Below are 21,538 nucleotides of genomic sequence, written 5' to 3'. Positions count from 1 at the left end.
TATTAATTTATAAATACACAGTTTAGTGGGCCACACGTAGTGGCCCACCGAGCTGAGGGACAGGACTTGGACATAAATCACCGATCTGACCTAAAGCGATATAGCGATTTGAGAGGACAATCATATGAATTTAATCACAATCCCAAAGGGCTAACTTGCACTCACAAGATGCAACTTTTTAAGTGCTGCAGCTTCAAGTTGTCGTATAATGAAGAGGTGTGAAAAAGACACAAGATAAATACTTAAGTTTTATTCATAGGAGTAAAGCTTAACTAGACGAAATCTAGTTTACAATACCGTACAGGTGTTCAATACTATAACTTACAAATACACGGACTGTTTTATAAATATGGTCATTTCACAGGGAACTCGGAGTGGTAACAATAATTTACAGTAGGTTGGGGGCTGTGTGAGATCGTTTGGCACGTCTTCAGTCGTTGGTCTCCTACCCTGAACACATCTCAGAGTGATCTTCCCATGCTGACACCTGCAACAACCGCAATGTGTCAAATCAGTCGTTGGTCTCCTACCCTGAACACATCTCAGAGTGATCTTCCCATGCTGACACCTGCAACAATGTAATGTGTCAAATCAGTCGTTGGTCTCCTACCCTGAACACATCTCAGAGTGATCTTCCCATGCTGACACCTGCAACAATGTAATGTGTCAAATCAGTCGTTGGTCTCCTACCCTGAACACATCTCAGAGTGATCTTCCCATGCTGACACCTGCAACAATGTAATGTGTCAAATCAGTCGTTGGTCTCCTACCCTGAACACATCTCAGAGTGATCTTCCCATGCTGACACCTGCAACAATGTAATGTGTCAAATCAGTCGTTGGTCTCCTACCCTGAACACATCTCAGAGTGATCTTCCCATGCTGACACCTGCAACAATGTAATGTGTCAAATCAGTCGTTGGTCTCCTACCCTGAACACATCTCAGAGTGATCTTCCCATGCTGACACCTGCAACAATGTAATGTGTCAAATCAGTCGTTGGTCTCCTACCCTGAACACATCTCAGAGTGATCTTCCCATGCTGACACCTGCAACAATGTAATGTGTCAAATCAGTCGTTGGTCTCCTACCCTGAACACATCTCAGAGTGATCTTCCCATGCTGACACCTGCAACAATGTAATGTGTCAAATCAGTCGTTGGTCTCCTACCCTGAACACATCTCAGAGTGATCTTCCCATGCTGACACCTGCAACAATGTAATGTGTCAAATCAGTGTAACAAAAAGTTTTCTTAAAGTTGCAACCCTCCAACTTTTGCAAGTCATAATTGTTTCAAATCATTGAAGGTCAGAACAATCCAACGAAAAATCCTTTAAGTCCACTATCCCACTATCTAAATTGTAGACCACAAAAACTTGTGGAGTAAATTAATTACCGAAGTCTGTTAACGAGAATATTTTATGCTTTTTTATTATCCTTATTTTATAAAAAGTTTTTGTCTAATATAAGGTCTAAAAACCTATCCCCTTCCTGATTTTTTTAATTACACAGAATTTTAAAGTCCACCCATCAGTGTAAAGATCATTAGTTAGTATTACTGTAAAGGCCTAAATCTAACTTGACTCACTTAATCTGTTGAAAAATACAAAGGACATCATCTGACAAATTATTTCAAACTATTTCACTCCGGATATGTTTGGTTATGGCTCTGTAGGAGACGCAGAACTGACAAGCAGGTGGTCGGAGTTAGAGAAGGGGCGCTCCTCCCCATGCTGCAGAGTGAAGGTTGTTCATAAATACTTTCTTGGCAACCACGACAAGCACGGAGTGTGCACCGGGCATTTTGAAGGCCTATTGTGAACTAAAAACCTCTCCAAGAGACATAATCTATAATATCGGATATAACCGTATTTGGCATTTTGGTCAAAGTCTACCATTCTAATATATCTGTCAATGGCGTGGGAAGGGTTAAAGACTACAAATTATATGCAACCAACCGCTTCTCAGGTCTCCAGATATTATTGCTACTTATAAAAGAATAAGAATATTTATTTTCTCTTACATACAAAAATAATTTTTTCAAACATACAGAAGGAAACATGATATATAAAAATACTGGCCTTTTAATAACTGAAAGTTACACTTTCAAAAAAACCCAAAAACATTTTTGATTATTTTTTCAAATAAAATTGTCTAAAATTAAAAAACTCTATTACACGAGATGTAACGATTGGATATTGTACACACCTGGCACTCCCGACTGCAATACCACTGGTTGCCACAACCGGCGCACACGAACTGAGCAGCTCGCTGGTGGCAGCCCTGACACTCCGGAACATTCTCCGGCAGCTCGCTGTTGGTAGCAGTGTCGCGGCCCTCGTCTATTACTAACCGGTCGCCATCATTCTCTTCGTCATCGTCAGGCTGCAAGCACAACAGTGTAAGAAGCACATCTTCAAGCATTCCATTATCAATGGAGAAAACATCGAGTATAATTTTGATATACAACCCACCGATTCCTTTTACCACTTGAGTTAAGGTAACCTCTACATTATGAAAACTAATTACTGTTTAATTTCTGTAATTTTTTCATGTTTGTTCACATACTGGGTGAATTTTTTATAGTAAAAAGGTGAGGTTGATGGCCTTTCAGTCTTTATTCTACCCGACCTCATGGGTCACTGGCCTGTGCCAGGATAAAATCAAACAATAACAAGGAGATTTGATACAGTACAAGAACAATGGTACTGATAGTGCACCGGTCACAGACAGGGTAACCCGCGCTACCTCTGACTCAGAACCAAAGTTCCACGCCTTAGACCGCTCGGCCATCAGCACTCCCAAATTTATGGTAATAAATCACTGCTCTTGTAGTCAAAATATTACTTAATTTCAAGTCCCAAGATTTTGTTGATGGTTGATTGATTGACCTCTTTTGATTCATCGACAAAAAAGTTGATTAATCAAATAGAAATTTTATCAGTTACCATATTATCAAGTGCCTTTTGTTAAGTTACATAACCTTTTTTTTAAGTATTCCAATTAAGGCGAATGTATAAATTGCGGGTGTAGAATTTATATAAAACTTGTCATTGTGGCAATCAGACCACAAGATTGTACAAATCTTTGTGATGGGTGAAAATAAAATTATGTTAATTTACTTTATATACTTTGAAAACCCTGAGGGTGCACCACTACAAAACGTAAATCATGCACTGCACTGCCTCTTACTTCATACAATATGAAAAGGGGTTAAGGCACTCATAATCTGGGCTTGATTTCTACGTATTATCCGGAGGGATGTTTTTCTTTTTTTGCCAAAAGTGGGGGTGTCGCCAAAAGATCCGGCCACCGATGTTGTCACTGGCGCCCATGGGAATTTGTTATTAGTTGTTTCTCATGGTCATAACAAACAGAATGATTTGGCATGCGAAGGTACTGATCACAAATGTCCCTGACGCAAATATCTTCATGGCGCCTTCTGAAGCTAACCTGCAATAAACAAAACATATCCCTCTAGATAGTACCTAAATTCAAGCTCAGACCACATAAAACACTCCCATCACGAATGACATTGCATCCTTAATTAAATAAACTAAGGATAAATTTATGACATTTTTAATAGGTAACAAATTTGTTAAACACTTATCAACATTTAACACTGTGTTTTCCATAGTGCGATATTTATATCTAGTAATAATCTGCAATATTAATACTATTGGATTTGAGGCTTTTCTTCCATATCTATTATAGAGGTTATATTCTAAGGTTCATTTAACTTTACATGCAATGGCCAAGAAATTCTTTTCTAGTCGGCACCCACTTAGCCTTAAAAATATTCAATATTCAATAAGTGGTGAAAATTCATATCAATTCACTAAAGAGTGATTTCTCTTCAAACTTTACTTCTCAGGTCTCTGGCATATAAAGTTATTAGTCTAACAGCCAAGTATCAGGGTGGTTCTAAAGATGAGATGTAAGTTTCAACAACCATTTTTTTCCCCTTGGGGCGGCCTACTGCCATGCACTTAAGCTTCAAGGGTTTTTTGCGCACCCCGGAAACACACCATGAGGCCCACCAGTCTACAAACTCAGCAGTTCCACAAATGCCGAAAACAACCTATCAAGTCCTCCTGGGAAAATTCACCACCCCTAATTACTTGAAAAATATCACAATTGTCGTGAATTCCATTTCAATAGGTGGTATTCATTATGGGTTAATTATAAAACAAAGAAATACATGAGAAGACGAGGGTAATGCCTTAATACATTTTAAACAATTCCCCCCTTTAATACCCCTTGGCTGAATTAGAATGTCCATCTTGACTTGAAGATAATCATATTTTTACTACTTGCTGGTTTATTTATCCCCACTTTTCGTTCACAGTTTCTTACATTACACTGCTATATCTACTCTGTTGGACATATATATAACTTACCAACAAAACAACGTCGTCTTTGGTCTTGTTTGAACCAGAAACAGGAGTGATTGTGATCTCATTTCGGTTTTTCTGTAAAGAAAAATAAACAGTCTTATTGAAATGATCATGTCTTTCCTAACTATACAATATTTTAATTAGTAAAGAGTGAAAATTACTGAATACAAATTTGTAATACTATATTACTAAAGGCTGCTGGTTTTTTTTTATTTATTATTGAAGGAAAATTGAAATTTCAAGGTTGAACATTATACTCTGAGAACATTATTCTTCTTGACAATCTTAACCCAAACCAACCATAACATTAGTGTATATGGACATGTTAAGAGACAGCTGTATTGGCGGCCATTTTGAATTTAAGTCCATAATAATAATGATAAACTTGAAAGACTTATGCCCTTATTTTTAGTCACAGAATTACAAGAGGTGTCCCATATTCAAAATATAATTAATTTTAAAACGCTTTTTAGATTTTTTGGAAATTGTATTGGTTATTCATAAAAAACCGTAACTCTTTTTCGTAAATCAGCATTTAACCGAGGTACTGATGACGATCACTGCACTGACGGTTAAAAATCGCAGTGAAAAAGCCACTTTATAAAGTAATTATAACGCTTTTTGACAAAAGTAATGGTAACATTTGACAGCGGATTAATCAATGTATAGATTGGAATGAAATTCGGTACTTTTTTATCCTCGATACAAGTCGGAAAGAAGAAGAATGTATTTCATTCCTGTCATTTCTTTCCTGTTGTTTGCGTGTTGGTTAGTTTGTTTGTTTACGTTTCTTGTTGCAGGTATGTAATGTTATTTGAAGTTATTATTTAGTCAAGTGGTATAAACATGTTTTGAAAAGTATTTCTCTTTCACGGGAGTGATGTTATGAAACAAATAATTAGTGTTTTGTTTCAAAATAACCTAAGTTTCGTAATCTTTGTAGACCTAGGTTAAGGGTGTCAAATTTGTATTTTAGCAAGTTTTATTTGTTTTACATGTTGAATTTTACCAAAATTATATACATTTGAAATGGATAGGAACTATTTAGATTGATCTAGTGATATAAGAGAGTTGTTAGAAAGTAAATCAGTAGACCATGACAGCCGTAGAGAATCTGATTAGGCCCAGTGTAAGATCTCAGTGCCCTCAACCGATCTAGATTTATCATTGTACATTTTTGTAAATATTTTTTATAACAGTTAGGCATATGGGTTCACAATACAAATGTGTTTAGTGGATAAATAAAATTTTATTTTTTTCAAAATGAGAAGAAAATTTGAACATTGCTTCTAACTTTGAAGATATAAAGTTTGAAATGTAAGAAAACTTATGCTTTCCGGATTCATAAATATGATGAGTTTTGCTACATAATTATGTACTTGTACTTTTTATTGATAAATTAATTAAATGCCATTGCTAAATCTTGATGTGATATAATACTGTTTCATGAATGTAAAATGTATTGTTGTAAAATAATATGTTACCAAAGTAATGTCAATCTTCATAAAAAATGCTCTGTTGCAATTTTCTCTATATAAAAATAAAAATGTATGAAATAAGTCTATTAAACTAATATATTTTCTGAAACTAGAGGAAGGTATAAATAATTGTTATATTTTGGAATTTTGGTTTAGTACAAATATAGCACTTCGCTAGATATGGTCCCACCCCCCCTTAAAACACAAAAAAATACATGTCTCAAATAAAAAAAAAAAACAATTTTTGTAGATACTTATAAAAGTATACATAGTACAAAATAACAGAATTTTATGGAAAAAAATATATATGACAATGTATAATCAAATAAATTTTAGTACTTCTTATATTTGTTATAAAATACCCTTTCAAAAACCTGGAAATGTGGTCTGCTGATAGAAATAGTTTAGTTGGCAGTCCTTGGGTTAAACATTCACAAAGTGTAAACTTTCCAAAAAAAGTGTTGTTTTATTCTTATTCATATCTTTAGAATGAGACATCTCTCACAATGGTGATGAACTAAACAACAACCAAACATCAGGGTGTGATATTGTTTAAAATGTAACTCTCTCCTTTACAGTAACAACTCAAGGTCTTTCCGATACAGTCAGCTCTTAAGTATTTCTATGACTAAGATATGCTTTGGGGCACACATTATTATTGCGTACCGTAAATGAATGTTATTTTACATTTTTATTATTGGCTTTTTACATTCATTATTTTAAACGGAAGCTACTATAAGCACGTATTTGGTTTCAATTCTATGTTTAGAAAAATTTGCCAGGATAGTTATAGCAATGTACTGTACAAACTGTTGCCTTGTAATTTTATTGAACAATAATTCTCTATTGAAGACTCTTGGAGCAATTGGAAGAAATGTTAAATAGTACTAAATATTAATAAAATAATACTTTTCCAATATGGTTTATTTTTTGGATCAGCTGTAAAATTTGTGGAGTCGTCTGATGATGTAACCTTTGGTTTCGAAAGGTCTCGTCCAAAAAACCATATTGGGAAGTATTGTTTTATTAACATTTAGTAATATTAAAAAAAAATTCTCTATACTTTGGTTTTTACATTGTATGTTTCAACTTCATAAATGTAAAACTTCTTTAAGAACTTGCTGTAGCGGAACAACCTTGAAATTTTCTTCATAAGAACAATGTTTCTTACACTTTCACACCCTTATTATTCATTGTAGCATTATGGAAGATTTCTCATTTAAAAGATATAATTAATGTGTATCCTAATGCTTTTTAGTTTAGACAAAAAATCTAAAAGGCGATTGGATGCGTATTAATTATATCTTTAAAATGAAATATTTTATATGATGTTTGGAATTTTATCAGTACCATTGACCTTGTACTGTATCAACCAGCTGATGAGGATGTTCAGATTAAGGTTTAAAATAGAATAGGACTCTCCTTTTTTTTAAAAAAAAAAAAAGAAATAAATTTACAACTAAAAGTAAGGGCACAGAAGTGCACGAGATTTAACATTGTTCTTATACAGCTAAAATCAAAATGGCTGCCAGTACAGCCGACTCTTAATCTTCTGAAATTGTCAATAAATTGAACTATTAACTAAAAAATAAGAACGGAAATGGAAAATAAAAAGGCAAGAGATTGTACAATTTCCTTGTACCTTGAAGCACACACTCACCTTAGAAGAGGACAGTATCTCGCAGATGTTGACACGAGAGGCAGGGGGGCGGAAGTGGCTGGCGGGGCTAGTGTGAGGCGGGGGTGTGCGTTCGGGGGCGGTGAGAAGTCGGGCTAGAGTAGGAGAGAAGGTGGTGGCACGATGGGGCTGCTGGTGGGGGGCGGGGAGCGTGGGCGGTGTCGACTTTGTAAGAATACCGTGAAGGAGTGACGTGTGGGGTGGTGGAGGGGAGTGAGGAGCGGACACGGGATGCAAGGTCACCTCGGGGTACGGCGGGGGTGGAGGTGGGGGCTTGGAGGGCTGTGACATCTTCGCAAACTGGACTAGGGCGTCCTTGAAACTCAGCCCCGGTGCTGGTAACATCTCTAGGTGGTGGCCGCTGCGCGAAGAGTCGGCACTGGAGGGCCGTGAGTTCTCTTGCCCTGTACAGACCAGACAAACCTTGTATACTCCAGTGCCACAACCAAAAAGATTAGTCACATATTAATTATGAAGGAAGCAGGATTTGTCCGGACATCTGCCATCGTCAATGATACACAAAATCAGCAACATTAAGTTTCCACCTACATTGTAATTATGTGTTAGATTAGTCATCTGAGAAAGAGATCAGATTGTGGATCTCGAAACGTAGTGTTACTGAATTTTTGTTTCACTGAACAATGGCAAATTTCCGGTAAATTCCGTTTTCCTTCACAATCCTTCCACTGTCAAAATACTTAAAACAAAGAATGTTAATTATCTAAACGTTTCTGAAAACATTGAATTTTTTTTGGTTATTACTGGATTCTACACGATAAATAAAATATACAAATTTTGAAAAATCAAGCATATTATATTTTTTTATTAACGGGTGAGAGAAACTGAATGATAAATGGTGAGAAGAGGGTTTATGCAGTATCTGTAACAAATGTCAGCACAAAAAAAAGCCTTGCAACAGTACAGTATCCTAAAAACCACACAACACAACATAACACCGTTTCATTTGGACTTACCCATAAAGCTGGGTCCACCAGGGTTCTCCCTGACGTGGGAACCAGAGCCCAGTGCCATGTTCGCCATACTCATCAGGGCAGGACTGCCGGATATGCGAGTAGAGGACACGACAGGGGGCTGGGGCTCCATTAGAGCCCTGGGGGGACCCCCACCCTCATGGGGTCTCATGCGGCGGCCACGTCGGGGCACGTTCTCCGGGTGGCGAGATCTGCAACAAATCTTGGTCTCACTCGCTAACTCCGTAAGAGGGACTAATCCATGACAACAATGCGTTCACGTGCTCGGACGGATGAAACACAAACCAGCCCTGTTTTATAAACAGCATTTTTTACAGCCAAAACACGACAATTATCCTGTTTTCTGATAGTAAAACTAAAATTTCCGAAACTTATTACGTTTTCATTATTCGGTTTTCATGTTCATTTTTTTAAATGGTCTATGATTAAAATATGACAGGATAGCTATCATAATGTACTGTTCAAAGCATTGCTTAATTATTCAAAACAATTTCTCAATTCTGAGTCACCTTCAATGAATTCTATTACTGCTCTCCAAGAATTTCCGTTCATTGATGTTTCTTGTATTCAGTATAATTTCCCAAGACACTCTATTTTGAATAAGAACGATACACGATTATTATTACGAAAAAATTTTATTTTTAACAATTCATTAGCATTGAGACATTAAAATCTAAGGTTATACTATCTGTAGTCTCATTGCAGACTACCTGTAGTTTTCTGAAGTGAAACATGGATTTGAGACGAGTTCCTGTTCATAACACAGTTTGAAAATTTAGTCTCACGTTAAACAGGAGCTCATACGCACGGCCAGCAGCTGACTAGGTTAAAGAACCAAGTTAAGGTCTGCGAGGCCTGGTAAATTATTTTCTTTTAATTTTATATATAACACACAGCTGGACTCTCAATCATTTAAAATACTAAAACTATTTGAACAGTATACCGGTATTTTATATTTCATCCACTATGAATGTTGTACCCAAAAATAAATTCAGGGGATATTCAACAAAAACCAATGATTGTTGAACACTTAAATTAGTAATCTGTAAACATACCAAAAAGCACTAGCAATAAAAAAAATATTTAAAATTTTCCAACTATATTATCAAAATATCACTTTTACAAAGATTCTAAAGATATCACTAAATAAAATAATAAATCATGATGGTGTACAATCACCTTACAGATACAAATTACACAATATGTTAGTTTACTCAAACAGTGTTAGTCAAGAAATACCCAAACACCAACAAAAGCGTAATGTTCAAAAAACCTACGCTATTTTGTACGAATTTACAGTTTTAGTGTTTCACTTTGAATAAATGACAAGAATATACAACCATGGAATCCTGTATATATCTTCAAACTTTGTGAATTGACCATATACTTTTATATTGAGTACTTAAGTTTGTATAGTTCATGAGTTAAACTTCTCCTCGGAGTAAACTACGAAGAGAACACAACAAGGCAGATTGTGTTTACAACTCGGTTATTTTACCAAATAAATAAGCAATTTTTCAACACAGTTTCAATAAAATAGATCTGAAAGCATGCATTTCACACTCAATAAATTTGCGTTACAAACTTAATACGTTGTTGCCTTGCAATCAAATAGACAATGGTGGTTACAAAACAATAACCAGTAATCAATTGTTGACTTCACACAATGAATTGCATACCACACGATGTGGTTCTGGTTTATGTTTTTGTCAATGCAATGCCGACTACATGACAAGAGCTCTAAGTAGCTAGGACTGATCAACTATATTGTACTTCTATGAGATACTGTTGTTTGGGTAACTAGATTATGGGAACGTTTTGGCCAAAAATTAAAATAACATGGAAGTAACTGGTTCATGTAACTAGGTGGTTCAAATACTCAAGATTGGTATGGGTAAGTAAGATCAATTACTTTACACTAAAGTATAATTTGGGTGCCCAAAATTGGCTTGAATTCAAGATTGATTCTGATGATTTGGCTTACTCAAGATTGATTTGGGTGTCCAAGATTGGTTTATAATCAAGATTGATTGTATGTCCAAGATTGGCTTACTTAAGATTGATTTGGGTATCCAATATTGGCATAGACAAGATTGATTTGAGTGTCCAATATTGGCTTGGACAAGATTGATTCGTATGTCCAAAATTGTCTTACCCAAGATTGATTTGGGTGTCCAAGATTGGTTTGGGCAAGATTGATTCATATGTCCAAGATTGACTTATAATCAAGATTGATTTGGGTGTCCAATATTGGTGTACACAAGATTGATTTGAGTGTCCAATATTGGCTTGGACAAGATTGATTCTTATGTCCAAAATTGTCTTACCCAAGATTGATTTGGTGTCCAAGATTGGTTTGGGCAAGATTGATTCGTATGTCCAAAATTGGCTTATAATCAAGATTGATTTGGGTGTCCAATATTGGCTTGGACAAGATTGATTCATATGTCCAAGATTGGTTTATAATCAAGATTGATTTGGGTGTCCAATATTGGTGTACACAAGATTGATTTGAGTGTCCAATATTGGCTTGGACAAGATTGATTTGGGTGTCCAATATTGGTGTACACAAGATTGATTCATATGTCCAAGATTGGTTTATAATCAAGATTGATTTGGGTGTCCAATATTGGTGTAGACAAGATTGATTCATATGTCCAAGATTGGTTTATAATCAAGATTGATTTGGGTGTCCAATATTGGTGTACACAAGATTGATTTGAGTGTCCAATATTGGCTTGGACAAGATTGATTCATATGTCCAAGATTGGTTTATAATCAAGATTGATTTGGGTGTCCAATATTGGTGTACACAAGATTGATTTGAGTGTCCAATATTGGCTTGGACAAGATTGATTTGGGTGTCCAATATTGGTGTACACAAGATTGATTCATATGTCCAAGATTGGTTTATAATCAAGATTGATTTGGGTGTCCAATATTGGCTTGGACAAGATTGATTCATATGTCCAAGATTGGTCTATAATCAAGATTGATTTGGGTGTCCAATATTTGGTGTACACAAGATTGATTTGAGTGTCCAATATTGGCTTGGACAAGATTGATTCATATGTCCAAGATTGGCTTATAATCAAGATTGATTTGGGTGTCCAATATTGGCTTGGACAAGATTGATTCATATGTCCAAGATTGGTTTATAATCAAGATTGATTTGGGTGTCCAATATTGGCTTGGACAAGATTGATTCATATGTCCAAGATTGGTTTATAATCAAGATTGATTTGAGTGTCCAATATTGGCTTGGACAAGATTGATTCGTATGTCCAAAATTGTCTTACCCAAGATTGATTTGGGTGTCCAAGATTGGCTTGGAGTTAAGACTGATTGAGATGTACAAAATTGGCTTATATTTAGGATTAATTCCGGTTTCCAATTTTGGTTTATACTCAAGATTTATTCGAGTGTAATAAATTGGTTCATACAGAACATAGGATAATACTCAGTATCCATTTAAATATCTTAATTTGGTTTGGATACCGATGATCACTTGGAATTTTGAGTCAGATATTATGGATTGGTGTGGACAATGTACCCAAAAATAGTACCTGAAATTCAAAATGAATCACTACCCAAAATCTATTTAAGATATGTTTGAGGTTTGTGCAGGCTCACACTTTTTTGACCACAAAAAAATTAATCCTGATTGCTTAAGTACAGGAATAAAAACTCGTACAAGTCCAGCAATAATATTGAATACTCAGCAAAAATACATGCACTGTCGATAATACCACCATTACACCCGGCATGCCAAGCGTAGTATAACCATTACACATTAATAATGTAAATAGATAGAAAATCCAACGTCATACAATTTTTCTTGAGTACCGAGAAATTTTGAAAGGTTTCTCGACATTTTATTTAATACAGAGGTTCAGGGTATAATTCGTACAAACTTTAATTGTTACAATTCTGATGTATACCTATGTTACTTTAAAAATGTAATTTCTAAAGGAAAAACATTTATAATGGTTTAGTTCTGTGCTGATAAATTAAATGTTACAGTCAACTCCCTATTATTCTAAGTGAACCATCATGTTGCGGATTGATCCTGTCCAACGATTTACAAAAAATATTATGACCACTTTAGTTTTGAGAAATAATAAAGAGACCAGGCCTTTATTACGTGGTGCGCATTTATAAGGTCCAGCTAATACAGAATAAAAGGCAAGTACCATTAAACTGATCTGATTCATCTCCTCCTTCAATACCTTCAATAAATTTGCATAAAAAATATACAAATGTCGTCTTCAACCGTTAACAAACTATATGGCAGTTCACTGCCATCAGAGGAACTTGGAAAATTACAGACAGCTGTTTTTGTTACAATTGTTATTGCAAATAAAATCAAACAAAGTACTAACAAATAAATCAACTGTTAAATTATTTTTTGTTTATCCATTTGGAATTTATGCATTAGAAATGAATTAGGGCCAACAGGTTGTGCAAAGAGTGGCAAGAATAGAAAAGGAGACAAACAAAAGAAAATGGTCATGAAGAGAGAGACCAAAGTCAGCAGACCGAGTACAAGGTCCAAGGTCTAATTCAGTAAGGGGGATTCTACATAATATAGTGGTATTGCACAATATTCATTCATTGAAAAAGAAAATAGTAAACTCTAATAGTTAAAGAAAATATTATTTCATTAATTTTTAAATGAACCATATTTTGATTGTTTCTTGGTGCATTGTATCAAAACCAATAGTAGTCAAGTGGGTAAGTGAAAGGTAACTAATAAGTTGTTTGTTTGTAACTAATTGAGGAGTAAAATAACTCATGGTTAACAACATTCTTGGACCTCTATTTATATCTTGACAACAGAACACATGTCAACTTAAGAATGGCAGTAGAGCAGATTGGCTTGCTGCCACAAAGGAATTTCACACCACTTCCTATTTAATTATTAATTTTAATTGTAATATTTGTACCAGATTTATTTGAACCTTTTCTAAGGCCAACTGTGGTCATTTTTATCCCAGGGATTTCCCAGAATAGGAGGTTGACTGCACTAGGCTCTATGAATATTGCGAATCAACTTCAGTATTTGAATATGCCTTAAGACATATTGATTATATTTCAATTTCTGCTCATATGTCTCATTAAAATGAAGTCACAAAGTCATTATAACTTTTATCTATTGAAAAAAAAGAACCAGGTCATCAAAAAAGTTACAGTAATAATCCACTAATATTTGTGAGGCAAATTTTAACTTACTCTTGAGTAAAATTCATTGCGACGTATTGAAACCGGTTTGATTTAACCAATTTCACGTTTCGTAATGATTTCTACTCGGTTCCTGCTCAGAGAAAACACAAGCCTCTCCCCAACTCTAAGGTGATCACGCTCTGACTAACCAAAGCGCCCTAAAATCGCTCTGAAGTGTGTGAAAGTCAAAGTTCCCGAATCGGAAACAATACCCTGAACTTGTTTAACGTTGGACTATATACCTATAGTCAGCGATGATCGACTTAACATCGAGAATAGCTCCTTGCCTTCCTTCGCCGACGATGGAGTTGTGGTCGAGGGGCCCCGGCCCCGGCTTGGGGAGGATGGGGCGCTGCAGGCGGGGACCCCGCAGCTGCTCGGGCACACGGGGACCGGCAGGAGGACCCCGGGTGAACGAACTGGTTACTTGAGCAGGGCTCGGACTAGACGATACGATAGGAACCATCATCAGACCTCCTCCTCCGTTGGTGGCGTTGTTGTGAGGGATGTGGTTCACTCCCGGCATACTGTTCACGGTCAAGCTGTTCATCTGCTTGTTCCCCTAGAACAACATTTACAATACAATACAATACACTTTTATTGCCAGAAACAATGTTAACATCACGTCACATAATAGTAATTCTATATTTATTAAAATAATAAAATGTCTCAATGCTAACGATTTGATCTTTTAAAATATTGTAGATAGTTAACGATAAAAGTTGTCAAGCGGTAAAATTAATATAAAATAACTTTGGATGTCAATGCCCCTATACTACCACACATTGAAGCTAGTGAGATGGTCCATGAATTCACCAACTGTATAAAATGAATGAGACATTTTTCAATATTCCGTAGTTGTGAATATTCCAACCCCGAACCATTTTGCTCTTGAACCGACAGTGTACAGTAGTTTCCTGTATATACAAACATGGTAATGTAGTATTTTGAGCTCCCTAAATGAATTCCAACATGGATCTCTAAACTTCAGTCAAGTAAAGATGGACCAATTTAAATATTCCCTGCGGATTCATTCATTCATTCAAAAGGGGCGTTCCCTAAAACCTAAGCACAAGTACAAGGTGCTTTTGTACTCCCCACCAAGTAAAAAGAGCAGTTTAACACATTCCTGCCCTGGATTAGTCAGAAGAAAAGTAGATTTCACGCATGGCTGTCATCTTGAATTGCCAAGCTGAAGGCAATACTAACTAGGTGTTTACTTTGTACAACATTAATAGTACAAATGACTCTCAAGGTTGGCGTGTTATTATACTCGCAAAACTTTCAGAGCTTTTTTGGGACTAAAAGCTGAAGAAATTGCACTTAGTCCGTAAAAGGACCTTTGTGCTTCTTCTGGAGTGACAGGATATTCTGGATGGGTAAGGTTGGGGTAGGGCCACCCCTGTCGAGATCAATGAAGGATCTTCAGACTTAATCTCAGTCATGTTTCCCTGGAAGAAGGGAAGGCTAGTTCTATAACAGCCTCTCCAGTCAAAGCAGGCAGGGGGTGGCACACCCTTATGTCTTGACTAGCAACAACCCTTAACACTAAGGGAGCCCCACCAACTCCAACAGTCATCCCCCACTGTAGACTAGACCTATCGATCCACCCTTGCACCCCAATATCTTAAATAGGGTTGCTCAGATTTAAGTGACACATTGGTTTTTGCTGTACCCAGAATAGGTTCAACTGGAAGTTATAAGCCAGCCAAAAAGCGAACCTTTTTGGAACATGAATTTAGTTACAATCAATTCAAAACTATATCTGTAAATATATTTATTTATAACGATACTGTGTAATTGTGTACTGCGATGGCCCAAGATAGAATCTTAACTCGTGCAAGTCCTTATTTCAGCTAGGTTTCTGGTTGTTCCTATAGTATTAGCAAATAGTGACTGCAGCTGGACCCATGTGGTTTCATGCTTGGGTCTGTTGCTGGTATTTTTCGAGAACAGGAGTTCTAACCATACGTTCTGAGGACCGGAGTTCTAACCATACGTACTGAGGACCGGAGTTCTAACCATACGTACTGACGACCGGAGTTATAACCATACGTACTGAGGACCGGAGTTCTAACCATACATACTGAGGACAGGAGTTCTAACCATAAGTTCTGAGGACCGGAGTTCTAACCATACGTACTGAGGACAGGAGTTCTAACCATAAGTTCTGTGTACAGGAGTTCTAACCATACGTTCTGTGTACAGGAGTTCTAACCATACGTTCTGAGGACAGGAGTTCTAACCATCAGTTCTGAGTACATGAGTTCTAACCATACGTACTGAGGACAGGAGTTCTAACCATAAGTTCTGAGTACAGGAGTTCTAACCATAAGTTCTGAGTACAGGAGTTCTAACCATAAGTTTCTGAGTACAGGAGTTCTAACCATACGTACTGAGGACAGGAGTTCTAACCATAAGTTCTGAGTACAGGAGTTCTAACCATAAGTTCTGAGTACAGGAGTTCTAACCATACGTTCTGAGGACAGGAGTTCTAACCATCAGTTCTGAGTACATGAGTTCTAACCATAAGTTCTGAGTACATGAGTTCTAACCATACGTTCTGAGGACAGGAGTTCTAACCATACGTTCTAAGGGCAGGAGTTCTAACCATAAGTTCTGTGTACAGAGTTCTAACCATACGTTCTGTGTACAGGAGTTCTAACCATACGTTCTGAGGACAGGAGTTCTAACCATACGTTCTGAGGACAGGAGTTCTAACCATAAGTTCTGTGTACAGGAGTTCTAACCATACGTTCTGAGTACATGAGTTCTAACCATAAGTTCTGAGTACATGAGTTCTAACCATAAGTTCTGAGGACAGGAGTTCTAACCATACGTTCTGAGGACAGGAGTTCTAACCATACGTTCTGAGGACAGGAGTTCTAACCATAAGTTCTGTGTACAGGAGTTCTAACCATACGTTCTGTGTACAGGAGTTCTAACCATACGTTCTGAGGACAGGAGTTCTAACCATCAGTTCTGAGTACAGGAGTTCTAACCATAAGTTCTGAGTACAGGAGTTCTAACCATACGTTCTGAGGACAGGAGTTCTAACCATACGTTCTGAGTACATGAGTTCTAACCATAAGTTCTGAGTACAGGAGTTCTAACCATAAGTTCTGAGTACAGGAGTTCTAACCATACGTTCTGAGGACAGGAGTTCTAACCATACGTTCTGAGTACATGAGTTCTAACCATAAGTTCTGAGTACAGGAGTTCTAACCATACGTTCTGAGGACAGGAGTTCTAACCATAAGTTCTGAGTACAGGAGTTCTAACCATACGTTCTGAGGACAGGAGTTCTAACCATAAGTTCTGAGGACAGGAGTTCTAACCATAAGTTCTGAGGACAGGAGTTCTAACCATATGTTCTGAGGACAGGAGTTCTAACCATAAGTTCTGAGGACAGGAGTTCTAACCATACGTTCTGAGGACAGGAGTTCTAACCATAAGTTCTGAGGACAGGAGTTCTAACCATACGTTCTGAGGACAGGAGTTCTAACCATACGTTCTGAGTACATGAGTTCTAACCATAAGTTCTGAGTACAGGAGTTCTAACCATACGTTCTGAGGACAGGAGTTCTAACCATAAGTTCTGAGTACAGGAGTTCTAACCATACGTTCTGAGGACAGGAGTTCTAACCATACGTTCTGAGGACAGGAGTTCTAACCATAAGTTCTGAGGACAGGAGTTCTAACCATAAGTTCTGAGGACAGGAGTTCTAACCATGACGTTCTGAGGACAGGAGTTTCTAACCATACGTTCTGAGACAGGAGTTCTAACCATACGTTCTGAGTGACAGGAGTTCTAACCATAAGAGTACAGAAGTTCACGTTCTGAGTACATGAGTTCTAACCATAAGTTCTGAGTACAGAGTTCTAACCATAAGCTGAGTATTCTAACCATACGTTCTGAGTTCTAACCATGAGGACAGGAGTTCTAACCATAAGTTCTGAGGACAGGAGTTCTAACCATACGTTCTGTGTACAGGAGTTCTAACCTATAAACGTTCTGAGTACATGAGTTCTAACCATAAGTTCTGAGTACATGAGTTCTAACCATAAGTTCTGAGTACATGAGTTTCTAACCATAAGTTCTGAGTAACATGAGTTCTAACCATAAGTTCTGAGTACATGAGTTCTAACCATAAGTTTCTGAGTACATGAGTTCTAACCATAAGTTCTGAGTACATGAGTTCTAACCATAAGTTCTGAGGACAGGAGTTCTAACCATACATTCTAAGTACATGAGTTCTAACCATAAGTTCTGAGGACATGAGTTCTAACCATAAGTTCTGAGTACATGAGTTCTAACCATAAGTTCTGAGGACAGGAGTTCTAAACCATACGTTCTGAGTACATGAGTTCTAACCATAAGTTCTGAGTACATGAGTTCTAACCATAAGTTCTGAGTACATGAAGTTCTAACCATAAGTTTCTGAGTACATGAGTTCTAACCATAAGTTCTGAGTACATGAGTTCTAACCATAAGTTCTGAGTACATGAGTTTTCTAACCATAAGTTCTGTGTACAGGAGTTCTAACCATACGTTCTGAGTAACATGAGTTCTAACCATAAGTTCTGAGTACATGAGTTCTAACCATAAGTCCTGAGTACATGAGTTTCTAACCATAAGTTCTGAGTACATGAGTTCTAACACCATAAGTTCTGAGGACAGGAGTTCTAACCATACGTTCTGAGTACATGAGTTTCTAACCATAAGTTCTGAGGACATGAGTTCTAACCATAAGTTCTGAGTACATGAGTTCTAACCATAACGTTCTGAGGACATGAGTTCTAAACCATATGTTCTGAGGACATGAGTTCTAACCATAAGTTTCTGAGGACAGGAGTTCTAACCATAAGTTCTGAGGACATGAGTTCTAACCATAAGTTCTGAGGACAGGAGTTCTAACCATAAGTTCTGAGGACAGGAGTTCTAACCATAAGTTCTGAGGACATGATTTCTAACCATAAGTTCTGAGGACAGGAGTTCTAACCATACGATCTGAGTACATGAGTTCTAACCATAATTTCTGAGGACAGGAGTTCTAACCATAAGTTCTGAGGACATGATTCTAACCATAAGTTCTGAGTACATGAGTTCTAACCATACGTTCTGAGTAACAGGAGTTCTAACCATAAGTTCTGAGTACATGAGTTCTAACCATAAGTTCTGAGGACAGGAGTTCTAACCATAAGTTCTGAGGACATGAGTTTCTAACCATAAGTTCTGAGTACATGAGTTCTAACCATACGTTCTGAGTACAGGAGTTCTAACCATAAGTTCTGAGTACAGGAGTTTCTAACCATAAGTTCTGAGTACAGGAGTTTCCAACCATCAGTTCTGAGTACAAGGAGTTCTAACCACAAGTTTCTGAGTACAGGAGTTCTAACCATACGTTCTGAGGACAGGAGTTCTAACCATCAGTTCTGAGTACATGAGTTCTAACCATACGTACTGAGGACAGGAGTTTCTAACCATAAGTTTCTGAGGACAGGAGTTCTAACCATATGTTCTGAGTACAGGAGTTCTAACCAAACGTACTGAGGACAGGAGTTCTAACCATATGTTCTGGGGAGAGGAGTTCTAACCATATGTTCTGAGGAGAGGAGTTCTAACCATACGTTCTGAGGAGAGCTAACCATACATTCTGAGCACAGGAGTTCTAACCATAAGTTCTGAGTACAGGAGTTCTAACCATACGTACTGAGGACAGGAGTTCTAACCATACGTTCTGAGGAGAGGAGTTCTAACCTTATGTTCTGAGGAGAGTAGTTCTAACCATACGTTCTCAGGCAGGAGTTCTAACCATACGTTCTAAGGGCAGGAGCTCTAACCATACATTCTGAGGGCAGGAGTTCTAACCATATGTTCTGAGGACAGGAGTTTTAACCATACGTTCTGAGGACAGGAGTTCTAACTATATCGTCTGAGGACAGGAGTTCTAACTATATCGTCCGAGGGCAGGAGTTCTAACCATCAGTTCTGAGTACATGAGTTTTAACCATACGTACTGAGGACAGGAGTTCTAACCATAAGTTCTGAGGACAGGAGTTCTAACCATATGTTCTGAGTACAGGAGTTTCTAACCAAACGTACTGAGGACAGGAGTTCTAACCATAATTCTGAGGACAGGAGTTCTAACCATATGTTCTGGGGAGAGGAGTTCAAACCATATGTTCTGAGGAGAGGAGTTCTAACCATACGTTCTGAGGAGAGCTAACCATACATTCTGAGACAGAGTTCTAACCATAAGTTCTGAGTACAGGAGTTCTAACCATACGTACTGAGGAGAGCTAACCATACATTCTGAGGACAGGAGTTCTAAACCATAAGTTTCTGAGTACAGGAGTTCTAACCATACGTACTGAGGAGAGCTAACCATACATTCTGAGGACAGGAGTTTTCTAACCATAAGTTCTGAGTACAGGAGTTCTAACCATACGTTCTGAGGAGAGCTAACCATACATTCTGAGGACAGGAGTTCTAACCATAAGTTCTGAGTACAGGAGTTTCTAACCATACGTACTGAGGACAGGAGTTCTAACCATACGTTCTGAGGAGAGGAGTTCTAACCTTATGTTCTGAGGAGAGGAGTTTCTAACCATACGTTCTCAGGCAGGAGTTCTAACCATACGTTCTAAGGGCAGGAGCTCTAACCATACATTCTGAGGGCAGGAGTTCTAACCATATGTTCTGAGGACAGAGTTTTAACCATACGTTTCTGAGGACAGGAGTTCTAACTATATCGTCTGAGGACAGGAGTTCTAACTATATATCGTCCGAGGGCAGGAGTTTCTAACCATCAGTTCTGAGTACATGAGTTTCTAACCATACGTACTGAGGACAGGAGTTCTAACCATAAGTTCTGAGGACAGGAGTTCTAACCATATGTTCTGAGTACAGGAGTTCTAACCAAACGTACTGAGGACAGTAGTTCTTACCATAAGTTCTGAGGACAGGAGTTCTAACCATATGTTCTGGGGAGAGGAGTTTCTAACCATATGTTCTGAGGAGAGGAGTTCTAACCATACGTTCTGAGGAGAGCTAACCATACATTCTGAGGACAGGAGTTCTAACCATAAGTTCTGAGTACAGGAGTTCTAACCATACGTACTGAGGACAGGAGTTCTAACCATACGTTCTGAGGAGAGGAGTTCTAACCTTATGTTCTGAGGAGAGGAGTTTCTTACCATACGTTCTCAGGCAGGAGTTCTAACCATACGTTCTGAGGAGAGCTAACCATACATTCTGAGGACAGGAGTTCTAACCATAAGTTCTGAGTACAGGAGTTCTAACCATACGTAACTGAGGAGAGCTAACCATACATTCTGAGGACAGGAGTTCTAACCATAAGTTCTGAGTACAGGAGTTCTAACCATACGTACTGAGGAGAGCTAACCATACATTCTGAGGACAGGAGTTCTAACCATAAGTTCTGAGTACAGGAGTTCTAACCATACGTTTCTGAGGAGAGCTAACCATACATTCTGAGGACAGGAGTTCTAACCATAAGTTCTGAGTACAGGAGTTCTAACCATACGTTCTGAGGACAGGAGTTCTAACCATACGTTCTGAGGAGAGGAGTTCTAACCTTATGTTCTGAGGAGAGGAGTTCTAACCATACGTTCTCAGGCAGGAGTTCTAACCATACGTTCTAAGGGCAGGAGCTCTAACCATACATTCTGAGGGCAGGAGTTTTAACCATACGTTCTGAGGACAGGAGTTCTAACTATATCGTCTGAGGACAGGAGTTCTAACTA

The 21,538-nt window shown here is 37.7% G+C and overlaps 1 protein-coding gene across 1 annotated transcript in view; it reads right to left on the bottom strand.

Moving 5' to 3' along the window:
- Window positions 1-503: 503 nt before the first annotated feature.
- LOC124368050 (actin cytoskeleton-regulatory complex protein PAN1-like) overlaps window positions 504-21,538 on the bottom strand; it is a 135,952-nt gene continuing 114,917 nt past the window's right edge. Inside the window, exons 6-11 of the mRNA XM_046825324.1 lie at window positions 14,011-14,330; window positions 8,528-8,736; window positions 7,536-7,957; window positions 4,401-4,472; window positions 2,209-2,385; window positions 504-1,208 (exon numbers count right to left, since the gene is read on the bottom strand). Coding sequence (XP_046681280.1) covers window positions 1,167-1,208; window positions 2,209-2,385; window positions 4,401-4,472; window positions 7,536-7,957; window positions 8,528-8,736; window positions 14,011-14,330 — 1,242 coding nt within the window. The 3' untranslated portion in view covers window positions 504-1,166. The remainder of the gene's footprint in view (window positions 1,209-2,208; window positions 2,386-4,400; window positions 4,473-7,535; window positions 7,958-8,527; window positions 8,737-14,010; window positions 14,331-21,538) is intronic.

Source organism: Homalodisca vitripennis, chromosome 8 (genome assembly GCF_021130785.1).
Source record: "Homalodisca vitripennis isolate AUS2020 chromosome 8, UT_GWSS_2.1, whole genome shotgun sequence".
NCBI lineage: Eukaryota > Metazoa > Arthropoda > Insecta > Hemiptera > Cicadellidae > Homalodisca > Homalodisca vitripennis.
This window is presented reverse-complemented; position numbering and strand designations above follow the sequence as displayed.